The 20,854-nt window shown below is 42.3% G+C and overlaps 1 protein-coding gene across 3 annotated transcripts; it reads left to right on the top strand.

The window, feature by feature from the left end:
- The first annotated feature begins 17 nt into the window (after nucleotides 1-17).
- MORN5 (MORN repeat containing 5) lies at nucleotides 18-20,797 on the top strand. Of its 3 annotated transcripts, XM_075905412.1 has the most exons (6): nucleotides 18-233; nucleotides 1,856-2,003; nucleotides 2,665-2,776; nucleotides 4,047-4,178; nucleotides 15,241-15,330; nucleotides 20,167-20,797. In XM_075905412.1, exons 1-5 carry the CDS (start codon nucleotides 46-48, stop codon nucleotides 15,297-15,299), a joined length of 639 nt encoding a protein of 212 aa, XP_075761527.1. In that variant the 5' UTR covers nucleotides 18-45; the 3' UTR covers nucleotides 15,300-15,330; nucleotides 20,167-20,797. The 3 variants fall into 3 exon arrangements, with proteins under 3 accessions (XP_075761527.1, XP_075761529.1, XP_075761528.1); XM_075905414.1 differs by lacking the exon at nucleotides 15,241-15,330; XM_075905413.1 differs by lacking the exon at nucleotides 15,241-15,330 and having other exon boundaries at nucleotides 18-274.
- The last annotated feature ends 57 nt before the right edge of the window (nucleotides 20,798-20,854 follow it).

The raw sequence follows: 20,854 nt of genomic DNA, 5'->3' as shown, positions 1-20,854 counted from the left end.
TTCGCCGCCCTCCCAGCACTGGCGGCAGGCCCCGCGCCACTGCGCATGCCCCAGCGCGCGCCCGGCGGGGGCGAGTGCGCCTGCGCCGCCTGGGCGCGAGCGCGCCGAGTCCCTGGGGGCGGGGCTTGTGCCCGGGCCCCGCCCGCTCCTTCCCCGTGGCCCGCCCTCCGGCTTGTTACCATGGTGACGCTTTGCTGCTTCGCAGAGCCCAGGCCCGGGCGCATCCCATGGAGGTCACGGGCAGCACCTACCTGGGGCCCTACGTGCATGGCAGGTGGGGGCTGGGTGGGGGAGGGGCGTCACCCCACGGTGCGGGGCCCTGGCACGTGTGTGAAAAAAAATCCCCCAGTGTCAACACCCGCAATCGTGGCCGTGGAAATCTCTGGGCACCGACGTCGCCGTGGTGTGACACGAGATGCACCACCCTTGCACGCCCACGTGTGCCACCGGCCCCTTGCAAGGCGAGGGGGGCCTGGGGGCCTCCACGCGGGATGGGGAGCGAGGCCTGGCGGAGATCGCACCCGAAACAGCCGCCAGTGGCCTTGGCCAAGTGGGGCCACATTTCTCAAGGTGTTTCGGCTCCTAGAGACGCGCACAAGTGTCCCGACTCCTGTCGAAATCAGTGGCTGTTAGGGCATCGCCGCGCTTTTGGAGAGCCCTCCGCGCACCCGTCCACGTCTTTGGGAGCCTCATTTCGGGCCTGAACGTCTCTGCGTCGCTGTTTGTAAAATGAGGCAAAAGATACCATGCTGCTGGGGGATGTGAGGATAAACCGGCCTTATGTTATTCATCACTCATCCACACTGCCTTGACAAGAGTCTAGAAAATGTCCCATTAATAATTGTAAATAGCGCACAAATGCTACAGGAAATTATGTTGGTGATTCAGTAGGCTGCATGCTTCCTTCCAAGGTCACATCCTGCTGATAGAGGGTGCTTCGCTGCTATCGTCGTCATGTTTGGAAGAGATGTAAACCCACGTTTTTGTGAATCTCTCAGGGGCCACAGGATTATTTGTTGTTTCCAGCATCTTAAGGATCCTATGGGCGGATTGGTTTTCTTTAAAAAAAAAACCCAAACCCTAGAGATTTTTGCCCTATTTTCCTGGCCAAATTTTTAAAAGCTGATTCAGTTTTATCTTCCTTGCATTTGTATCTTCCTTGCAGTTTTATCTTCCTTGCACTTGTAGCTCCTATTGCAAACATTTTCACATCCCGTCCTAAATTTTTGGGTGCTGTTGCTGTGCGCTGTTATACCCCAGTAATGACTTTGGTTAAATGATAGGTACATTGAACCTTGTTTGTAGATCTGGTTTGATATGCATTTGGGCATTGTTGGATGAAAGCTGCCTTCTCTATCAGCTTCATGTAACATGGACACTGATTGACTATTTCTTTCCCCTTTTTTTCTTTCTTTTCCTTCTTTTTCCTCCCCTGCCTTCATTCCCTATCTATTTAGAAACTGGACCTTTAATAACTTCATTCATCTGAAGAAGTGGGTTGTGCCCACAAAATCCCATGATACCATCTACATGTTTTGTTAGTCTCTAAGGTGCTGCAAGACTGTTGTTTTTTAAGTTTTTCTAAATAACAATCATTATTATCCTCCCTTTCTAAAGGTGCTTAAAGATTGTCATCAATGTTCTATAATGTATAACTTCCGATTCATACTAATTACTATCAACCTCCCTTTTCTTCCATTTGTAAATTATTTAAATTATTTGTATAGCTCCCTTCACTTTCTCTGTAAACCAGGTCCATTTTTAATCAACAAGGTCTTCTTCCTCCCTTGTGGAGTTTTGCCTTTTTGGACATTTAGTTAAGTGTTCTTAAACAATTCCTGATTATCATTCATAGGATTGAAGGAAAAGGCTGCTATACTCTCCCAACTGAGACCAAATATAAGGGCACAATGAAAGATGGAATGTTTCATGGCAAAGGAATCTTGTATTTTCCTAATGGAAGCAAATATGAAGGAATCTGGGACTGTGGAATATTGAAAGAGGTATTGTATTACTACTAGTCCTTTTAATGTGATGGGGAAGGCTTAGAAACAGGAATAAAACATGAGGAGGCTATGCCATCAGTTTCATAGGAAACTGATTGGGTGGGGTATGTCCATCATATCTAAAGGCTGATTCTTGCTCTGTACTCAAAAGAAAGATAAAACCCTTTTGCTCCCAAATGTTACTGCCAGTACGCTTTAAAGTTTAGGGGGGAAAGCTTTAGTGGCTTTTTTACTCTCAGTGTTAGTTTCCCCTATTGCAAGGACAACAGTAATTTCACACTGAACAGGGAAATGATTCGGTTATGGAATGTGGTCAGGGCCGGCCCACAACATTTTGAAACCTGAGGCGGGGAGCTCAAATTCCCCCTTGCTTGGGCCAAAACTTTGAAAGGTCTCAATTCTCTGGGTCCTAGTGGCACCCCCACCCCAATAGTCTGGCACCTAAGGCGACTGCCTCAGTTCTCCTCATGGTAAGGCCAGCCCTGAATGTGGTGCTTATGGATCTGCAGGTATCATTTCCATCTGCACTTAAATATGGAGCAAAAATATATCTTATTTATTCTTGGGTAACGTGCATCTTTGGCAATGGATATACAAATGGTTATCCTTCACTCCATTCATAATACTCATTAGTTGTGCACTTGAATTTGTTTTGCAGGGGAAATATACCTTTGCAGATGGTCTTGAATTCAAAGATAAAAAGTGGCATTATTGTGATGGCTACGACAGAAGATTTTATACAGAAATCTGTTCTGGGCTAAAACCAGCAGGTACTGTGTTACGTCTGTGATAATAAGACTCTGGAAAGTTTTAAACCAACAACTATGATTATTAAGAGAGATTAATTAAACTACATGAGTAACATGAGCAGGAACATTCTGGTTTGTTTCAGAAATCCATCCACACAACACTGACAAATGTGGTGGATAGTTTCTTCCTGAGTGATCTTGTCATGAGGGCAGGACGTTGTTACCTAGCAATTGCTGACATCTGATTAAGTCTTTTATGGATTTAACATTCACTGCATTCTGGATATATTTTATTAAAGAAAGGCGGGACAAAACCAAGATATTACCCTGCACTCATAATTTTGCATAGTGTTCTAAAGCACCTGAAAAAGTAACAGAAGTTCACAAAAAGCCTGGTATATGAAATGTGTAGCTTGAAAATGACAAATTTTCAGTGGGTATGAAAATATGTACTTATTTTATGTCCAGCCTGTAAAAATGGTCTTTTAGACACATTTACTACTTCATTTATGACTAAAAGGGAAAAAGTTATATGATAATCACTGAATAATGTATTGTCATAATGAGCAGTAGTCTTATTTGTACTATACCACATTTGAATAATGACATCTCTTTAAGCCATGGCTAGACTTTTTTGTACTCATTTTGGGGTTTTCAGTGCTTGTTTATAGTATTAGTCTTATGGGCTACATCACAGGATGCTGAGACTGTGTCTAGACTACAAAGTTCTATCGGAAAAAGATACGCAAATTACGAACTGCAATTTGCATATCTTTTTCTGCTTTTCTTCCGAAAGAGGCTTTTCCAACAATTGGCCTGTCTGCACTGGGCCAAATGTCAGGAAAAAAGCCTCTTTTGGAACATCCGTTCTTCCTCGTAGAACGAGGTTTAATTACAGGGATGCCAAAAAACCACGTCTGCTTTTCCGAATTTTTTTTTTTTTTTTCCGAAAAACAGACACATTCCTTGGACACAGCAGAGCTTTTCTCCCGGAAAAACTCTGCAGTCTAGACATACCCTGAGTAAGGGGAATCAAGCTGTCTTCCTTTCTATGCTGAACGTTTTCTTGGTGTGCCACTCTGTGCTTCAATTTCTCATCTACAAAATGGTCAAAGTAATTACCTGCTAAACTTAGTAAAATTTATTAAATGTTTTGAGATCTTATGAGGGAAAGTGCTATAAAGATGTACAGTGATATACACTTATTGTCATTATTTATTCTGATAAAAGAGTGCAGTTATAAAAAAATGGGATTTTTGTTTTTGTAATAAATTATACTGTGTCTTTTCAGGTATATCTCAGCTTACAAACTTAGATCCTCCCCGAAGAATTCCAGAAAGCTGTTATGACTGTGGTGATGGATTCTATAATCCCAAAACCAGAGTTGTTGTTGATTACAAACTCAGGTTTTTGAGGAATGCAGGTACGTGTTTCACTCATCTTGATGTACAGTGTAAGTTGACTTTGTTTCACTTAAGTTCCATTATGTATGATTATAATTGAAATTTAAAAAACTATATTCAGGTTCTGCAGCTACTGAGCTAAAATATTTCAAACAACATGGATTGCTTATATCAGCTAGTTAATTCCCAGGAAAGTTGTATAACCCATCCTGCACATGGGTTTCAAAATTATATGTGATATTTTCACAGGTACCTATGAATAAATGCATTTGATTCCCATTTAAACCAAGGAAGACTTGTTCTGCATTATGATACCCATCAAGACAACATTTTCAAGATACAGATCTATCTTTTCAAAGGGCTCATTCCTGCAAGTTGTCAAGCTCTCTGCTCTGATCCATTAAATATGTGCTTAATTGTAAGCATCAGAATAGTCCCTTTGATTGCAGGGAGACTGCTCATTTGCTTCAAATTAAGGACATATTTAAGTACCTTGCTGGATTGTGTCAGTGCTCACAACCTTGCAGGATCAAGTCCTCAGAGCGTTCAGAAATCTGGATATAACAGTGGTGGGCAGCATGTGACCCATTGGGGTTCTATCTGTGGCCCATGAGAATATTTGTTTATCATTGCCATGCACAGCGTTGCCACATTCCACTGATTTTCATCTGTGGAGTATTTTTCTATCGGTATTACAGAAGTGACATGCACATAAAGCAAGGGCACATGAAGTGAGGTGTGGGCTGATTACACGCAACAGTAACTGTGAGAGCTGTGTGCTCCCTCTGCATCCAATCAGAGCGCTGCTACGGTTCAGTTGGCACATCCCGCAAATTCTAAGTATGCAAGCACAGTTAGCAAAACTACACTAGCCTGGGTAGAGATGTGATAGTGTATACGTGTAAACGGTTAACCAATGTATCCGTTAACTCATTGGTTAACCTTTACAGTTACACATAGGCCCACCCCCCACGCTGTTGCCTCTGTATCAGAGGCAGCAGCGTGGGGGTGGACAGGTGGCTCTGCAGGAGCTGGTACACATGGGGAGTTGGCTTAAAAGTTAGCTCCCTGTGTACAACCTTCCCCCCCCGCCCCAGGCTTGTAAACGTCTAACCGGTTACATGATTACCAGAATATTTTAACATCCCTAAATCTTCGGAGACTGTCTTGGCTATGACAATCTTGCGGCTCAACGAAATGAAGCAGGGCCACTCATGCGGTCCACTCACTAGCCTAGATTGCCCCACCCTGGGATATAGCATTAGGGGAGGAGAGGAGGGAAGAGGGGAGAATAAATGAACTGGAAAGATCATCTGCTACAAAATATACCCTATAGTACTTAGCCTGTTTCATAAATCCTCAATAAATACTGATTTAGATGATTACAAATGGCACTGATCCAAAATACGAGAGTGGGCCTACTGATGAGTAAGATAAGCAAAATGCTTTCCAAAAACACAGGAACCTGCATAGATTAGTACATGCGGGAACGCCTAGGAATTCAATTTATTGTTTTTTAATGTATGCTTTGAACTCATTGTCCTCAGCTACATTTATTTCTATAGCCTACAGATTGTATCAATCAATATTCACTAACATCACATCACAGAATGCAGTCTAACAAAATGATTATCAGTCGAATGTGCTGATCCCTTTTCTATGAACATTCCTTTGAGAATCCAACCCTAGCGTAAAGTTAAATTTGTCAACATGGGTGTGAAGGAGGAATGTATCATGTAGGCCATACCCTTCCGCTAAGAACACAAACACAGTTGAAAGATCCAGCACTTGTTCGACATCAGAGGAATGCTAACTTCCCCAAGAGAAATAATTCAGGGCACAAGGCCACAGCAGTTAAAAAAAAAAACAGCTGGAGGCAGAAGAAACTGAGGAAAGAGGTTGGGATGACAGGGAACAGATCCAGAACTATTCCTTTATAGGTTGGTCAGGAAAAAGCAGGAAAGCCGCCAGGCTTCTGTCCAAGTCTTGAAAGCATCAAAAGCAGATGGTAGGAAGCATTCAGGAAGCTCTTACAACAGCTTGACAGGTTTAGCCAAATGACACCATCTTCCTTAGATCTGGGAGTGGGATTTGAGGATACTCCAGCCCCAGGCTTTCATCCCTGTTTTGTTGTGAAGCCCCTTGCTTCATTGCTGACTGAGCTAGCAAGGAAAGGAGGCACTGTGCCTTTGGCACTGATACTCAAGCCAAACAATCAGTGAATCAAAATATCTTTCTAGGAAGGAAAAGAGAAGTCTCTTTTTGAATCTGTTGCAGTTTGCTTTTCTGTAATGCAATATGTACACACAGAGTAGCCTAGAGATTCCTGCCTCATTTAGCAGGACTTCAGTTTCACAAATATCAAGGGCCTGAGGCTCATTTACATTGAGTCCCCTCACTGCCAGGTGGTGCAAAGGGGTCCTAGCGTAATTGAGAGCAGGTCCAGGGTGTGCCACGAAAGCAATAGTTTCCGTTCTCCTTGCGTTAATAGTTGAGGATTTCAATTTGTTATAAAAGATTTGCAGTTATTTCTCAGTCTATAAACCAGGGCGGGGAACCCTTTTTGACCCACTGGAAAATCAGTCAGGGGCCGCACACAAGTGAAAAGCAAAACAACCCAGACAAACCAATCCGCACTGACGTGGCCCCAACTGAGAAGGAGAAAGACACTTCCCCTATTCCCAGCACACACCAGAGCCTAGGAGGGCCCAGCCGGGTAGATTTTGTGTGCTCCAGCCCTGTGCTGGGGCAGTGGTGGGGCTGGAGTGCCAAAGTGTGCTTTTGGGATCTTTTCTTTTATTTCCAATACAGGTTGGACCTCGCTGGTCCGGCACCCTCAGGACCTGACTGTTCCCAAACGAAGGGATTTGCTGGACTAGGGAAGGTCTCTCCTCTTGTGGCTATGCTGCCACCGGGCTGGGGCTCCGGCCTCAGCTCCAGCCCTACTATTGCTGGGGCCGTAGCGCCACAGCCGGAGCTCTGCAGCCACCTGGCTCCATGGCTGGGGCCGGAGCACTGCAGCCGGGGCGGAGGGACGGGGACAGAACTCTGTGGCCTGGGCCAGAGCTTCCTGGCTGCCACTGGGGCTAGAGTTCCCCGGCCACTGGAGCCAGAATGTGGCCAGAGCTCCATGGCCGGGGACGGGGTCAGAGTTCCTAGGCTGGGGCCAGAGGTCCACGGTCACAGCCAGGCTAGAGCTCCGTGGCTGCTGGGGCCAGAACTCCCCACCATGACAGCCATACACCCTCACTCTGCCCCCAACACACATACTCCGGGCTCTCGGCTGAGACACCAGTGCCTCTTACGGTGCCTCTGCCCCAACGCCAGACCTCCCTCTTCCTGGACTCTGTGGTCCAAGAACATCCATGGTCCAGCATGGACCACGGATGTTGCTGGGCCAGAGTGTCCCAGTTAAGGGAGGTACAACCTGTATCATCTAATACACAAAATTGAAGACATTTAAAGACCATGTAGAATTACCTATTTGTGAGAAGAAATGTTCTTTATGTTTTTAAACTGGTAATTCTGGAGTTAGAACCCCTTACTGCTACTACAAGATTATAGTCTTTGAGAACTCATCCTGGCATCATTTTTATTGACTGGCCAAACTAAAGACCTGAAGATGAATATCTAGAGTTTTGCATTTTTCAGTGACAAACATAAAATATGAGATTTTCGATTTGCTGTCAAATGGAGAGCAAATTCCGGGGTTAAAGGAGAGCTACAGCATTCTGGGAGCATAGACACTACAGGCACAGTTTCCAAAGAGAAATTACAGTAATAGAAGTCATTTTGTGCTGAGGCGGTGGGAAAAAAAGGTGTAGGGGGGAGAATCACTGAATGTTACTAATGATTCTGCCCCCCCGAATAATAAAATAAAGATGGTTTTGGTGTAATATGCTTCTGTCCTCCTGATGCTAACTTATCTGACACAATCCCTGCCCTGCTTCTCCTAGTTTGAGATTGATACTGTTTTACTCTCTGTTCTTCATGCTCGTTCTTTAGGACTGAGGTGGTGCATACGGCATTGGGGAAGGTTCAGTGAAGTTCCAGAGTAGGTTCATTGAAGTCAGTAGGTTAACTATGGATTCAGATGTATAACTAAGCGAAGAATTTGGCCAAGAATCTCAAAACAGGCTATTGTTTATGGAGAAGAAAGGTTTTATTGTTGGGTCACAAAGCAGCCAACAATCAACCTTGGATGTGGTGTGCACAGCTTACTCAGTGAGGAATGTGAGCTTTGCTTTGTTTGAAGAAATGCAGTTGAGAAATAAAACCATAACTATTTGAAAATCCTGTGTTAATCAATCATGCAGCGTATTACTGTCCATACCGTTCTTAGTGAACACCAAGTGTGAGCAGACATGTGTATGCTCATTGTCACAGCCACCAGTGACTCGTTGACATCAAAATTGGTACAGGGGAAAGCATATGGCTATCTAGATCTTTCTAGTTATGAGGCTGCAAGTTAAATTTTAAAAATGTTCTCCTGCAGGAAAAGAAAGGCTATACTTGCTGCACATTCTTCTCTTCTGTGCTCCTCAGATGTTCCCCATTCTATTGATGTAGATAGTGAGTGAATGCTATGATTCCAGACTAGTCCCTAGTCATTGCCTAGGAACTCTTTTGACAGATGTTTTTGCAAAAGATAAGGGAAAGGAAAACCCTTTACCAGAAAACATATACATAAAGGCTGCATCTAGACTGGCAAGTTTTTCCGCAAAAGCGGCTGCTTTTGTGCAAAAATTTGCCAGCTGTCTACACTGGCCGCTTGATTTTGCACAAAAGCACTGATGTTCTGCTGTCCGAAATCAGTGCTTCTTGCGCAAATGCTTTGACGTTCCCGTTCGGGCAAAAGCCCTTTTCCGGAAATGTTTTTGCGCGAGAGGGCCAGTGTAGACAGCTAAAAACTGTTTTGCGCAAAAAAGCCCCGATGGCAAAAATGGCGATCGGGGCTTTCTTGCGCAAAACCGCGTCTAGATTGGCACGGACGCTTTTCCGCAAAAAGTGCTTTTGCGGAAAAGCGTCTGTGCCAATCTAGATGCTCTTTTCCGCAATTGCTTTTATCGGAAAAACTTTTCCGTTAAAAGCATTTGCGGAAAATCATGCCAGTCTAGACGTAGCTAAAGGCTATGTCTACACTACCAATTTTCTTGGCAAAAAATATGCAAATGAGGGGCTCATTTGCAGGAGTCATAATCTCATTTGCATATTTTCTGCTGATTCGTTTTTTTGCTGGGATTTTTGAGCAAAAACAAGCAGTGTGGACGTTTTCTTTTTGTGAAAAACCCCTTTTCCTGCAAGATCGGTATACCTCCTTTTTTGGGGCATAAGGGTTTTGTGCAAAAAAAACCCTGACCACACTGCTTGTTTTTGTACAAAAACGGATTGGCAGAAAATACGTAAATGAGATTTTGACTCATGCAAAATAGCCCCTCATTTGCATATTTTGGCAAGAAAACTCGTAGTGTAGACGTAGCCACAGAGACTGGTATTTTCATCCTTAGACTGAACTTAGTTTCCTAGCAGTGTGAATGTCTGCTTATAAGATGAGAATATTTAATAAATTATATATTTCTCTTTTTTTTATTAGTTTTAATATGCTGAATTTAGATGAGCTCTAGCCCTTGTTTGTTGAAACTCTTAAAAGCTCTTCAAATAATTGTTCCATGGATACTTGTTAAGCTAAAGAAATCAGTTGTGATCGGCAGTAAAAGTTCATGCTATTTCAAGTGCAATGCTATAGCTATTTGCTGTTGTATATTTAATCATTTTGAATTATATGTCGTGTAAAAGATTTTAGCTCTGGGGCATTTGCCAGATGGCTGATTCTGTGTTTCACACAACAAAAGAAATAATGTTTTTGTAAAGCTCTGAAAAATTGTTGGTAATCAGTATATTCTTCAAGGAATGGGATCCAGACCTGTTTAGAAAAAAAAAAAGCTTTTGCAGAAATTAATTTCAAGTGCTTAGTCTTTACCTCTGGGCGCTGAACAAAACAAATTGTGTCTATTGTTTGCAGGTTTTTTTAATCATTTGACAAATGACTGAATTTTAAATTTTACATATTTTTGTGACAAATGCAGTTTGTTTGCAATTCATTGATCTGCTTTTGGCTGGCAGACTTACTTCTCTGAAAAACAAGCAAAGACAGGTGGGCTGTGTCTACACTGGGCCACTTATTCCAGAAAAGCTGCCGCTTTTCCGGAATAATCTGCAAGCTGTCTACACTGGCCGCTTGCTTTTCCGGAAAAGCAACGACGATCTACTGTACAAAATCAGCCGCTATTCCGGAAAAACTATTCTGCTCCCGCTCGGGCATAAGTCCTTATTCCAGAACACTGTTCCGGAAAAGGGCCAGTGTAGACAGCCCAGTAGTCTTTTCCGGAAAAAAGCCCCGATCGCGAAAATGACGCTCGGGGCTCTTTTCCAGAAAAGCGCGTCTACATTGGCCACAGACGCTTTTCCAGAAAAAGAGCTTTTCCGGAAAAGCAGCCTGCCAATGTAGACGCTCCTTTTCCGGAAAAACTGAAAACGGAATAGTATTCCATTTTAAGCATTTCCGGAAAAAGGTGCCAGTGTAGACACAGACGTGAAGAAAAAGTTGTGCTCAGGTCTGTAGATACATATACGTACAACCCTATAATCCCTGCACACAAAAGTAGTGCTTAGGAACGTGAGTAGCCTGTTGCTTTTTTTCCAACAGCTAAAACAAAAGTTGTCATCTCCCTTGACTGCCCTTCTGCCTCTTTTTGAACTCTCTGATGTTCCTAGCATTCTGTTCTAATCCCGCCAAAGTGCCATAGCAAAAAGTATCTTATTTGTCTGCCAACTAAGTTGTTCCCCTTGCTTCCCTTGTCCTTGCGGTTCAGTTTTACTCCAAACTGTGTCTTGGATCTTGTCTGCTATTATTATCCCTCATGTCCCTTTTCCCCTTCCCCTTCTTCTATTCCAATTATTTATCTTCTTCTGGGCTGCCCCATACTCACGCTATTCCCTAATGTTCCATCCTCCATCTTCCAAACCCCCACTTCCAGGAAGCCCCCAGACAGAAAATATGGAAAATATTAGGTGAATAAGATGGACAGAATATTTGTTATTATAAACCCCTTCCTCTGGATCTCCTAGCTTCTCTCATCTTCCTGTGACTGTTTTCTAAACTGTGAGGCTACGTCTACACTGGCACCCTTTTCCAGAAATGCTTCAAACAGAACAGTTTTCCGTTATAAGTATTTCCGGAAAAAGCGCGTCTACATTGGCAGGATGCTTTTCCGGAGAAGCACTTTTTCCGGAAAAGCGTCCGTGGCCAATGTAGACGCGCTTTTCCGGAAAAAAACCCCGATCATCAGTTTTGCGATCGGGGCTTTTTTGCGGAAAAGACTACTGTGCTGTCTACACTGGCCCTTTTCCGGAACAGTTTTTCCGGAAAAGGACTTTTGCCCGAACAGGAGCAGCATAGTTTTTCCGGAAAAACACTGACAATTTTACAGTAGATCGTCATTGCTTTTCCGGAATAAGTGGCCCAGTGTAGACACAGCCTGAGTTTTTTGTGGCAGAACTTATCTCAAAGTGTGTGTTGTGCAATGCCTAGCTGATAAACGACATTTACCAAATAATGCATAACTACAATTGACTTTGGAATAAGGGCATCTTCTGCAATACTAGCAAAAACTTACCAAGTAACATATTAATTGAGCTCACTTATTTCTCCTACGGTGCATCTACTGTTATTTTGAGATAACTAGCATTATTTTGAAATAACAATGTGAGTGTCTACACAGCCATTCCATTATTTTGAAATAATTTTGAAATAATGGATGGCTTACTCCAAAATCTGTAAACCTCATTCTGTGAGGAATAATGCCTATTCTGAAACAGCTATTTCGAAATAAGGCATGTGTAGACACTCCACTGCTGCTATTTTGAAATAGCCCCTCTCCAGCGCCATTCTAAGTTATTCCTTTCCAGTGCCTCCTAGGGCTCTAAATTGAGATAGTAAGTCTACATTGGGGAGCCTGCCTCGGACTAATTTTGAGGCTTCCCTGCAGTGTAGACGTGCTATTTTGAAATAAGCTATTTCAGAGTATTTCTTCTGGAATACCTTATTTCAAAATAAGCATGCAGTGTAGATGTACCCTGAGGGTGTGTCTAGACTACATGGCTCCATTGATGGAGCCATGTAGATGAGTGTACTCGGCAAAGGGAAATGAAGCGGCGATGTAAATAATCGCTGCTTCATTTATGTCAAAATGGCCGCCGCGCTGTGCCGATCAGCTGATTGTCAGCACAGCGCGGTAGTCTAGACGTGGATCATCCAACCCCAGACCCTTTGTCATCAGATCTTGTAAACTTCGTTTCACGAGGCATAAAGGCACAGCGTGGCGGCCATTTTGATGTAAATGAAGCGGCGATTATTTAAATCGCTGCTTCATTTCCCTTTGCCGAGTACACTCATCTGCATGGCTCCACTGACGGAGCCATGTAGTTTAGACACACCCTTACAAACAAACTGCTTATTTGGGCAGTGAGAAGGAACCCAGATAAGAAGCATGGGGATAAGATTGCTGGGATTGATGCTGGGGGCTGTTGTGGGGCCAGATCAAGGGGGCAAACTGTTGATGGGAGCATGGGGGGGCAGAATTCAGTGTATTTAACACAGAAAAAAAATACCCTAACTTTGTGCAATGAAGTAGCTCTGTACCTATCATCACACTGCTCATTTTGGGCATGTCTACACTGGGGAGTTATTTTGAAATGATTCCCTTTATTTCGAAATAACAAGGCAAGCACCACACTACCAAGCCTATTATTTGGAAATAATAACTCCTGCTTGTGAAGAGGAATAAGCTTATTTTAAAATAGTTATTTCAGGAGTTATTATTTCAAAATAATTTATTGCCAAGTAACCTGGTAATGTAGACATAGCCTAAGGTTGCATCTCTTTCCCCCACCCTTCATTGACTGGGCCTTTTTAGATTGCATGTTCTGTAGTGCAGGGACTATGTTTTCCCTGTGAAAGCATCTAGCACATTTTGGACATGACTGCAAAATACATACTTATGTCTTCCTTGCAGCAAAAGACTATGCAGGCTACAGCTATAATTGAGAGCTCTGTTCTACGTAACCTAGCGAGCATTTTTAACATTGAATCTGGCTTCTAAGTTTTACTTGTCAATTTACCCCATTCAATAAAGCAGATTATTAACCAGTAGGATTAGCCCTCTCTGCTGTAGCTAGCATGGCTAACGCGGTGTTAATATTAATAGATGCATCACATTACTAAATTACTGCAATCATTGAAACAACCATAGCCGTTTGCTGATATATTGTTCATTGTGGTTTCCTGGGCGTAATATAATTATCGCTTTGAAACCTGTGAAGGTTTAAATTCCAAATAGCAGCATGCCAAGAACAACAACTTTGTTTGTGTGTTAGCCATCCCATTGAGAATCCAGTTAGAAAGTTTTGATACAAACAGTATAGGGACTTGTGTTCAGCTAGACAGTACATGTGAAAGCAGGTTTTGTAGGAGATGGAAAGTTCATTTTGAGGCCATTTTGGATTTACGCAATTACATGGAAATGGAAGGGTGAGAATGTGCGTGTGGAAGTAAAGGTTAATTGGATACATATTTTCCATTTTCTTGCCAACATGGATGTTGTTGAGGTTAGGTGAGGCAAGGAAGGGGATGCTGGAGATTCTGGGGAGGGGCAGTGGAAGTTAAAAGTGGGCTAGTAAAGGTGATGGCTGTGATACTATCACAGATGGTTATAATTGCGGAATGGAAGAACATGATAAACTGCACCACGGGAGGTGGGAGGAGTCAGGTATGTGAGAGAATGAACAGCTGTTGTTATTTATGGAGCACTGAGAGTATACTTGGCACTGACATAGATTAGAAGAAGACCCAGTTTCTGCTCCAAGGAGCAAACAATGCAAGGCTCCCTTTTGCAACCTTTGCTCAAGGCAAGTAGCTCTTTCTTATGCTCGTAGTCACATTAACTGCAGAGAGACAACTCTTGTGGTGAAGGGCTGCAGGATCAGGCGCTAACACAGATGCAGATAATCAAGGTCTAACATATAGGATGTATAAGGGAACAGTGCATGGTTTTCTCTTTGTACTAGTCACCAAGTATTATGCTTTTGGAGCTTATAGAAAGATCCAGATAGGGTTTGGCGGAGCGGTGAAGGCCTGCTGTTGGCTTGTAGCTGACTGCAAGATAGGGTATCACAGTTTGGATGGAAATGTAAAAAAGACCAAAAATCATTTAAAAGAATCAAATTAGGTATTTTAATGGCTCATCCAGCACCACCTCCTTTGCCTCAAGACTTCAACAAATATGTTATGTGCAAATTATTAGATTTAATTAACTTTAGAAAAAATAACATATTTATTATGCAAACTTGGCCTCCTTGGATTTTATAATGTTTTATTGCAAAGCAGTTTCCTTTATTTTCAAAATTTGAACCTGAAAGTAACCTGTTTTAGCAGAATATATTTCATGAATGTATATTTTACTTAGGCCACCAAGGAAAAAGGAGAAAGAATGAACTTTTAAAGATGAATGAGCTGAAATAAAATTCCACACGCAATATGAAGAACCACATACTACCTAATTGTGCCCCGGTGATAATTTACAGTTGATTAAAGAGTTTGTATTTAAAAAATTTTTTTAAGGAAAATTACTTCTGAAGGTGAAGATGTGCTTAGACAATCAAATTAACATATTCAAACAATCGCAGTTTGTAAAATAGTAATTACAACAAGCTATATGGTAGCTTTAATCAAACATCAAGGTTTAATTCCATTTTAAATATTGATGAAATGTGATTCTCCAGCCTAACCCTGGTGTTGCAGGGTTATGGAAGCCGCCAGCGACAGAAAAAGGGGGACGTGTAGTTAACAAGCAGCTGCCACAAAGAAGGATCGGCATCTGTGATTTAAATTGTTAGCTGCACAGTCAGGTAGAGTGTAAAAAGGGTAGTCAAGAGGCTGTTAAGTCCATTGCTGCCAATTATTAACAATCAGGGAGGAGCTTTAAGACTTGTTCAGTACAATAAACCCAGTTTGTCTTGTTTCAGGGGTTACTACTGAAGAGGTTGCAGCTGCACTGATTCAAATAGCCCTAAAACTACAGTAATTATCAACCAGTCTTCTTTAGCATGGCAAAAGTATGTTTAACCATAGCTTAACTCTTTATGTTCTAATATTTCTCTGCCTCTTTACACGCAGCTAATCCTTGGAGCCATTCTGATCTATATTTTTGTGGTTCCTCTAGCCATCCTGAATAGGGTCTTTCATTTTGCCTTACCTTAGTCTAAGGAGTATTTGTGTGCTGCCCACCAGTTGGATAATAGTCCAGGAGGCTCCAGCTATTTTGTCAAGGTCCTTTATTTGGAGATGGAGTCCCCTGTGTCTTTTTGTGGCTCCGGTGGGTGCTTTTTACCCATTTTTCCAGGGTGTAGTTCCATCAAAGACAACGCTTGGAAGTCCACGGGACCATGGGCATGAGCGGAGGTTTGCAGCCTGTGCCCTGACAGCTCATTTCCACTTTCTTTTCGACGGGGGTTAGTGCTTCTCTCCGTACGCGGTTTTCAGCAAGCTTCTCTTTTTAATGCAGCTCAGCTGTGACTGTCCTGTTAGGAGGCATAAGAAAGAGTTTGGAAAATAATACTGAAAATACGCTAGCCTCTGAGACACCCTCACCAAGAATAAAATGTTAACTTCTGGTCACCACGCTCAAAAAAGACACAGAAGGTATCCCTGGATGAGTGATTAATATGATCAGAAATATAGAAAGGTGACAGTGGTTTTGTTTGGAGAGGAGATAAATCAGAGAGGACCTGGTAGAAGTATATAAAACAATGGTGTACGGGTGAGGCAGATCAGTCGCTCCTGTTTACTCTTTCCCCATAATGCAAAGCATGTAGACCTGCAATGAAAGTGAAAGGCTACTTCAAGTATTTTTCTCTGCTTAAGTCATCCAAAGAAATGATTTTCTATCCTGTGCCTCGTTAACTGGATGAACACATTGCCACAAAACATTATTGCGGGCAAGAGCTTAGGTGGATTCTAGACACAAACCAATATCTAAATGAGAGTCCTAGGCTGTGACTGGGAGTCCTAAACCCCACAGTGATACAATAGTAAAATGGATTACAGGTTGGCTCCAGTGGGGTAATTGCTATATTCCTCTGAATTACGCTGAGGATTCCCTAATGTAGGCAGTGCGCTGTAGTCCCTTCACCAGGCAAGCACTCCTTTCTATTCCAAGTGCAAAGTGGTAATAACTGGCTCCGTTGGGACATCTCTTTACAATTCAGACTTTGTGAAAACTGTGCATGGTCTTTATCAATGCTCATTTGCTGTTACTTACTGTGCACAGACTCACATCCCTGCAAGAGCTGAGCTAGTGTGGTGCTGGGTCTGGCTGAGAGTCTAAAATCCTCAGAAGAAAAAGCTCCGGTGCACGTCTTCTATTGAAACTTACATTTTCCTGGCTGCTGCATTAATCTGGATGGACCATCCTCCTGTTGAAAACTCATGAACTAAAGTCAAACACAGCTTGTGCCTTTCATATTTTTCCTTTCAAAAGTTCCTAACAGTCAGGGTGGTCAGACACTGGAATAATTTGTCCAGGGAGGTTGTGGAATCTCCATCTCTGGTGATATTTAAGAGCAGGTTAGATAAATGTCTATCAGGGATGGTCTAGACAGTACTGGGTCTTGCCATGAGGGCAGGGGACTGGACTCGATGACCTCTCGAGGTCTCTTCCAGTCCTAGTATTCTATGATTCTATATTGGTCAGCTGAGCACCCAAATTACATGACCAATGCAGATTTGTTGCCACGAAGGCAGTTTGCTCACTTCATGCCACTCACCTAAGCAATCCGATCCTTATCAAAGGAAGCCATGGAGACAGGTGGTGTTTTGCGAGTGGGGTTTTGTTTTTGACTGATGACTTCACTTGGGCAGAAACAGACAATTTAATTTTCTTGCCATTATTGCAAGTCCAAAGTAACAGCTCTTACGTCAAAGAGGTGCATAGTCACATAGACACAAAGGCTTTGTCTACACGTAAAAGTTTACATTGCAGCCACAGCAGCACTTTAAACTGAAAGGATGACCATGGCATGAGTGCTGGGAGAAAGATCTCTCAGGGCATGTCTGAACTAGGAAACTATTTCCAAATAACTAACATCAATGGAATAACAAAATTGAAATAGTGTGTCCACACTATAAGGAAGCCTCGAAATTAGTCTGAGGCAGGCTCTGTTAATATGGATGCGCTACCTTGACGTAGAGCTCCAGGAATTATTAGTTTGAATTACTCTGGGGAGTAGTTATTTCGAAATAGCAGCACCGGAGTGTCCACACGACTGCTATTTCGAAATAACTATTTCAAAAGTAGTGTTATTCCCCAAGGAAAGCAGGAGTACAGAGTTTGAAATAACGGGCTTGTAGTGTGGATGCTCCACTTATTAATTCGACCTAAGGGGGGGCGTTATTTCGAAATAAAGCCCTAGTGTAGACCAGGGTTCAACGCTCTCTGCAAACCACCTCCACAAGGGGAGTAACTAACAGCATGCTGTAGCCTGGTTCATACTGGAGCTTTACAGCGCTGTCACTTGCTGTGCTTGGGGGGGGGGAGGGGTTTCACACACACACACCCCAAGTCAGAAGTGACAGTGCTGTAAAGTGCCAGTGTAGACTTAGCCGAAGAGTCCAGACACTGTAGCTCATCTAAGTACTTACATTGCCTCCTCTCCATACTATCGGAGCATCTGGACTGCAGAAATAGAATTTGACATGCATAATAATTACAGCTTTCCCATGATTTATTGAGTATTCCCAGTCCTGGGCTCTGGAACCTTTTCCCCTTGCAGGGTTTCACAGCTTGGACTCCAGTGAGGCCAAACAGTTACCCTGAAGTTTTATAGCCCGACAGTCCAAGCCTACAAACCCGAGTCAGCTGGCCTGGGCCAGCCATAGGCGTTTAATTGCACTGCAGACATATCTATAGAGGACAACGTTGCTGTTCTATCACAGCTTTCAGTGCAATATGTCTCCCTCAGGATTTCAGTGTCTGAGCTTAAACTCACTGTTTTTTCCTCTTCTTTTTAGTCATCCTTTAAAAAAAGGCATTTTTTTAGTCGTGCTTATTTTCTCCTGGCTTCTTTCTTTTGAGACAGACAGAAAGGACACTATAATTGGGTGTTTTATTAATGTTGCATTTATACCAGGGAATAGAGCAAAAGATCTGTCATATACCTGCTCAGGTGGACAAAGAAAGATGAGTATCCACTTGGGGTCTCTTACCAAAATGACATCGCTGTCACGTGTGGTAGCAAGTAAAGCACATCTACAGGCTAAGCTGACGAAAGAGATCACGGGTAATACTGCCATTTTTTCCCAGCCCCGTTCATAGCCGAGAAAGCTTTTACAAAACATCATCCCGGGGTGCGAGCGGTGACAAGCACAGATAGTGGCTTTGTTTCTGAAGTAGTGTGTGTGCAGAAGAGTAACACACAGTAGCGTGCCCTTGGGGGGAACCTCTGATTCCTAAGCATCTCTGGCTGCTGTTTGTAGAGGATGGTGTGACAAGTGTCACCGTTGAGACTTGAGACAGCCCCCCCCCCAGAACGGGAGTGCTTGCATTTGTGTCATTTGACCGTAAACGAAAAAAGATAGGTGGCAGGGAAAAAAGGAAAGGGAAACAGGGAAAGAAAAAGGAAGGTGACAAAGGAAAAGACAAGAACAGATGGGGTTTGATCCCACTGAAGTCAATGGGACTTAAGAACAAAACTAAAATTTTAATGAAGGGCCCCTCTTTTGCTATATACCCTTTGTTTGTGTCTCTCCTGCTTAGATCAGTGCTGCTGCATTTATATGACTTTTTAAATTTCAGAGTTGCTATATAAACATAGGCAAGGCCCAACTCATAATCAAGAGTCTCCCTTCAATAGCTGATTCCTCACTAACACCATGTTTCTTTTTTTAAAATCTATCATTGACAAGGTCAGTATGTTCTTGCAGGTAAGCACTGCGGATTGCATTGCTAAAGAGCCCTTGACATTGGGAACCACGTTGGTGAGAAGCACAAATTGTAAAGGTTGATCAGAATTTGTAAAGATGAGAGTAGACAAAAGTAGCTCCGCTACAGTATGTTTCACTGGAATAAGAAAATAGATACTGGTGCCATTTAAAGCAATATCATATTTTTAACTGATCTACTACACAGATTTTTTGTCAGTTCCCAATACAAATAAAAGTCCGTGAAACAGGTTTTTCGGACAAGCTGTTTTAGTCCTTTCAAGTGACAGACTCTAATTATGATTTTCTGTAATTGTTCAAAATATTTCTATTGACAGTTTGCTGGATAGATGTTTTCTCCAAATTGCCTCTTTGGTTTACACTTTTTACATTGTCACGTAACATGACAGACATTGAATAATTGTGAGAAATGCAGAAGATTGCCTGAAGTACTACTATCAGCTGGTACCTCAGCTTGTTGCTCTCTGTTATAATGTGGCATTTTTGTATAACAATCCTGGAAGAAAAGCTGTAAAAAAAACCTCAAATGAACCAGGACTTTGACTCTGGACTTTTCATTAATTGCAGTTTTCATAAACTTGACACCAACATCACTAAAGTTCTATGTCCTCATTATTGGTTCTTGTAGCTTCTGTAAATGACCATGAGCCATCAGAAATGATACTGAATAGAAGGAAGCCTTACAGTTTTTTGCATGCATTCCAAACAGTTAATTTGATCAAATGGCCTAACGATCAGATCTATTACCATAAATCCTGTCTCACTTCTGTCTGTTATATATCTTTTAATCTTGGTGAATGCCAACAAAATTGTACACCGGATCTGTTGGCTAAGCAAGACATATTTTTAAAATACGTTTTTTCCTCAAAGAAAACCTGTCTGATCTGGGCTCCTCTGTGCAGAGAGCAGATTTGAATCTGTAAAATTTGACAATTTCTTTTTCTCTCTTTCAGATGATGATGAACACGAATGGATCATTCGCACCTGCCGGAAAGGCTGGGATGAAATAACTGGCTATAAATCTAAAGAGTGAACACAGCTTTAGCTTCTCCCCTGATTTTGGAAAACACATCATTTGATTCATCCTTAAATTTGAATGTCTTTGTGGATTTAGCTCAGCCCCTACCATTATGTGAATGTAGTTTTTGTAGCCTTTGTTAGCATAATAAAATTGGAACCATCATTTAATCAACAACGTTCACATGGAAATAAGCTTACTATACTTACCCTAATATTCCCGAGAGGTGTGCCATGTGGTAGGATCAATATATACATATTATTAAGCCTCAACGTGCAAAACCATTTACTAAAGAGACTGCCTCAAATTCAGTGCTGAAGGCATTCAGCTCCATCTTAGCATTATTTCCCCAGGTCCTAGTTAGCTGTCTTGGTGTGTTTTCTTTACCCTTCTTTTGCTCAGTACTTTGATATTGATTGATCGTTGTAATAACGTACACTATAGTTATTCTTTAATGACTGGTTTGCCAACTAGGAAATTATATCCATTTACCAGGAACATTTGTTGAACTCTCTTTTCACAAAATAATAAAAGAAAAACTGGGTGGGTTGCTGTTTGATTAGTAAGCCAGGAAATATTTTAAAATCAAATAAAATGGAATTACATCATTTTCTTGATGTAAG

This window comes from Pelodiscus sinensis, chromosome 22 (assembly GCF_049634645.1).
Source record: "Pelodiscus sinensis isolate JC-2024 chromosome 22, ASM4963464v1, whole genome shotgun sequence".
Taxonomy (NCBI): Eukaryota; Metazoa; Chordata; order Testudines; family Trionychidae; genus Pelodiscus; species Pelodiscus sinensis.
The sequence above is the reverse complement of the archived record's forward strand: the minus strand, read 5'-3'. Positions and strand labels throughout refer to the sequence as shown.

What these genes read in the sequence shown, in the direction of transcription:
- MORN5 (XM_075905414.1), top strand. Translation starts at nt 46, where the DNA reads ATGCCCCAGCGCGCGCCCGGCGGGGGCGAGTGCGCCTGCGCCGCCTGG. An exon ending in ACTGTGGAATATTGAAAGAG is followed by an intron (nt 2,004 to 2,664) that starts GTATTGTATTAC and finishes TTTGTTTTGCAG; the next exon opens with GGGAAATATACCTTTGCAGA. An exon ending in TTCTGGGCTAAAACCAGCAG is followed by an intron (nt 2,777 to 4,046) that starts GTACTGTGTTAC and finishes GTGTCTTTTCAG; the next exon opens with GTATATCTCAGCTTACAAAC.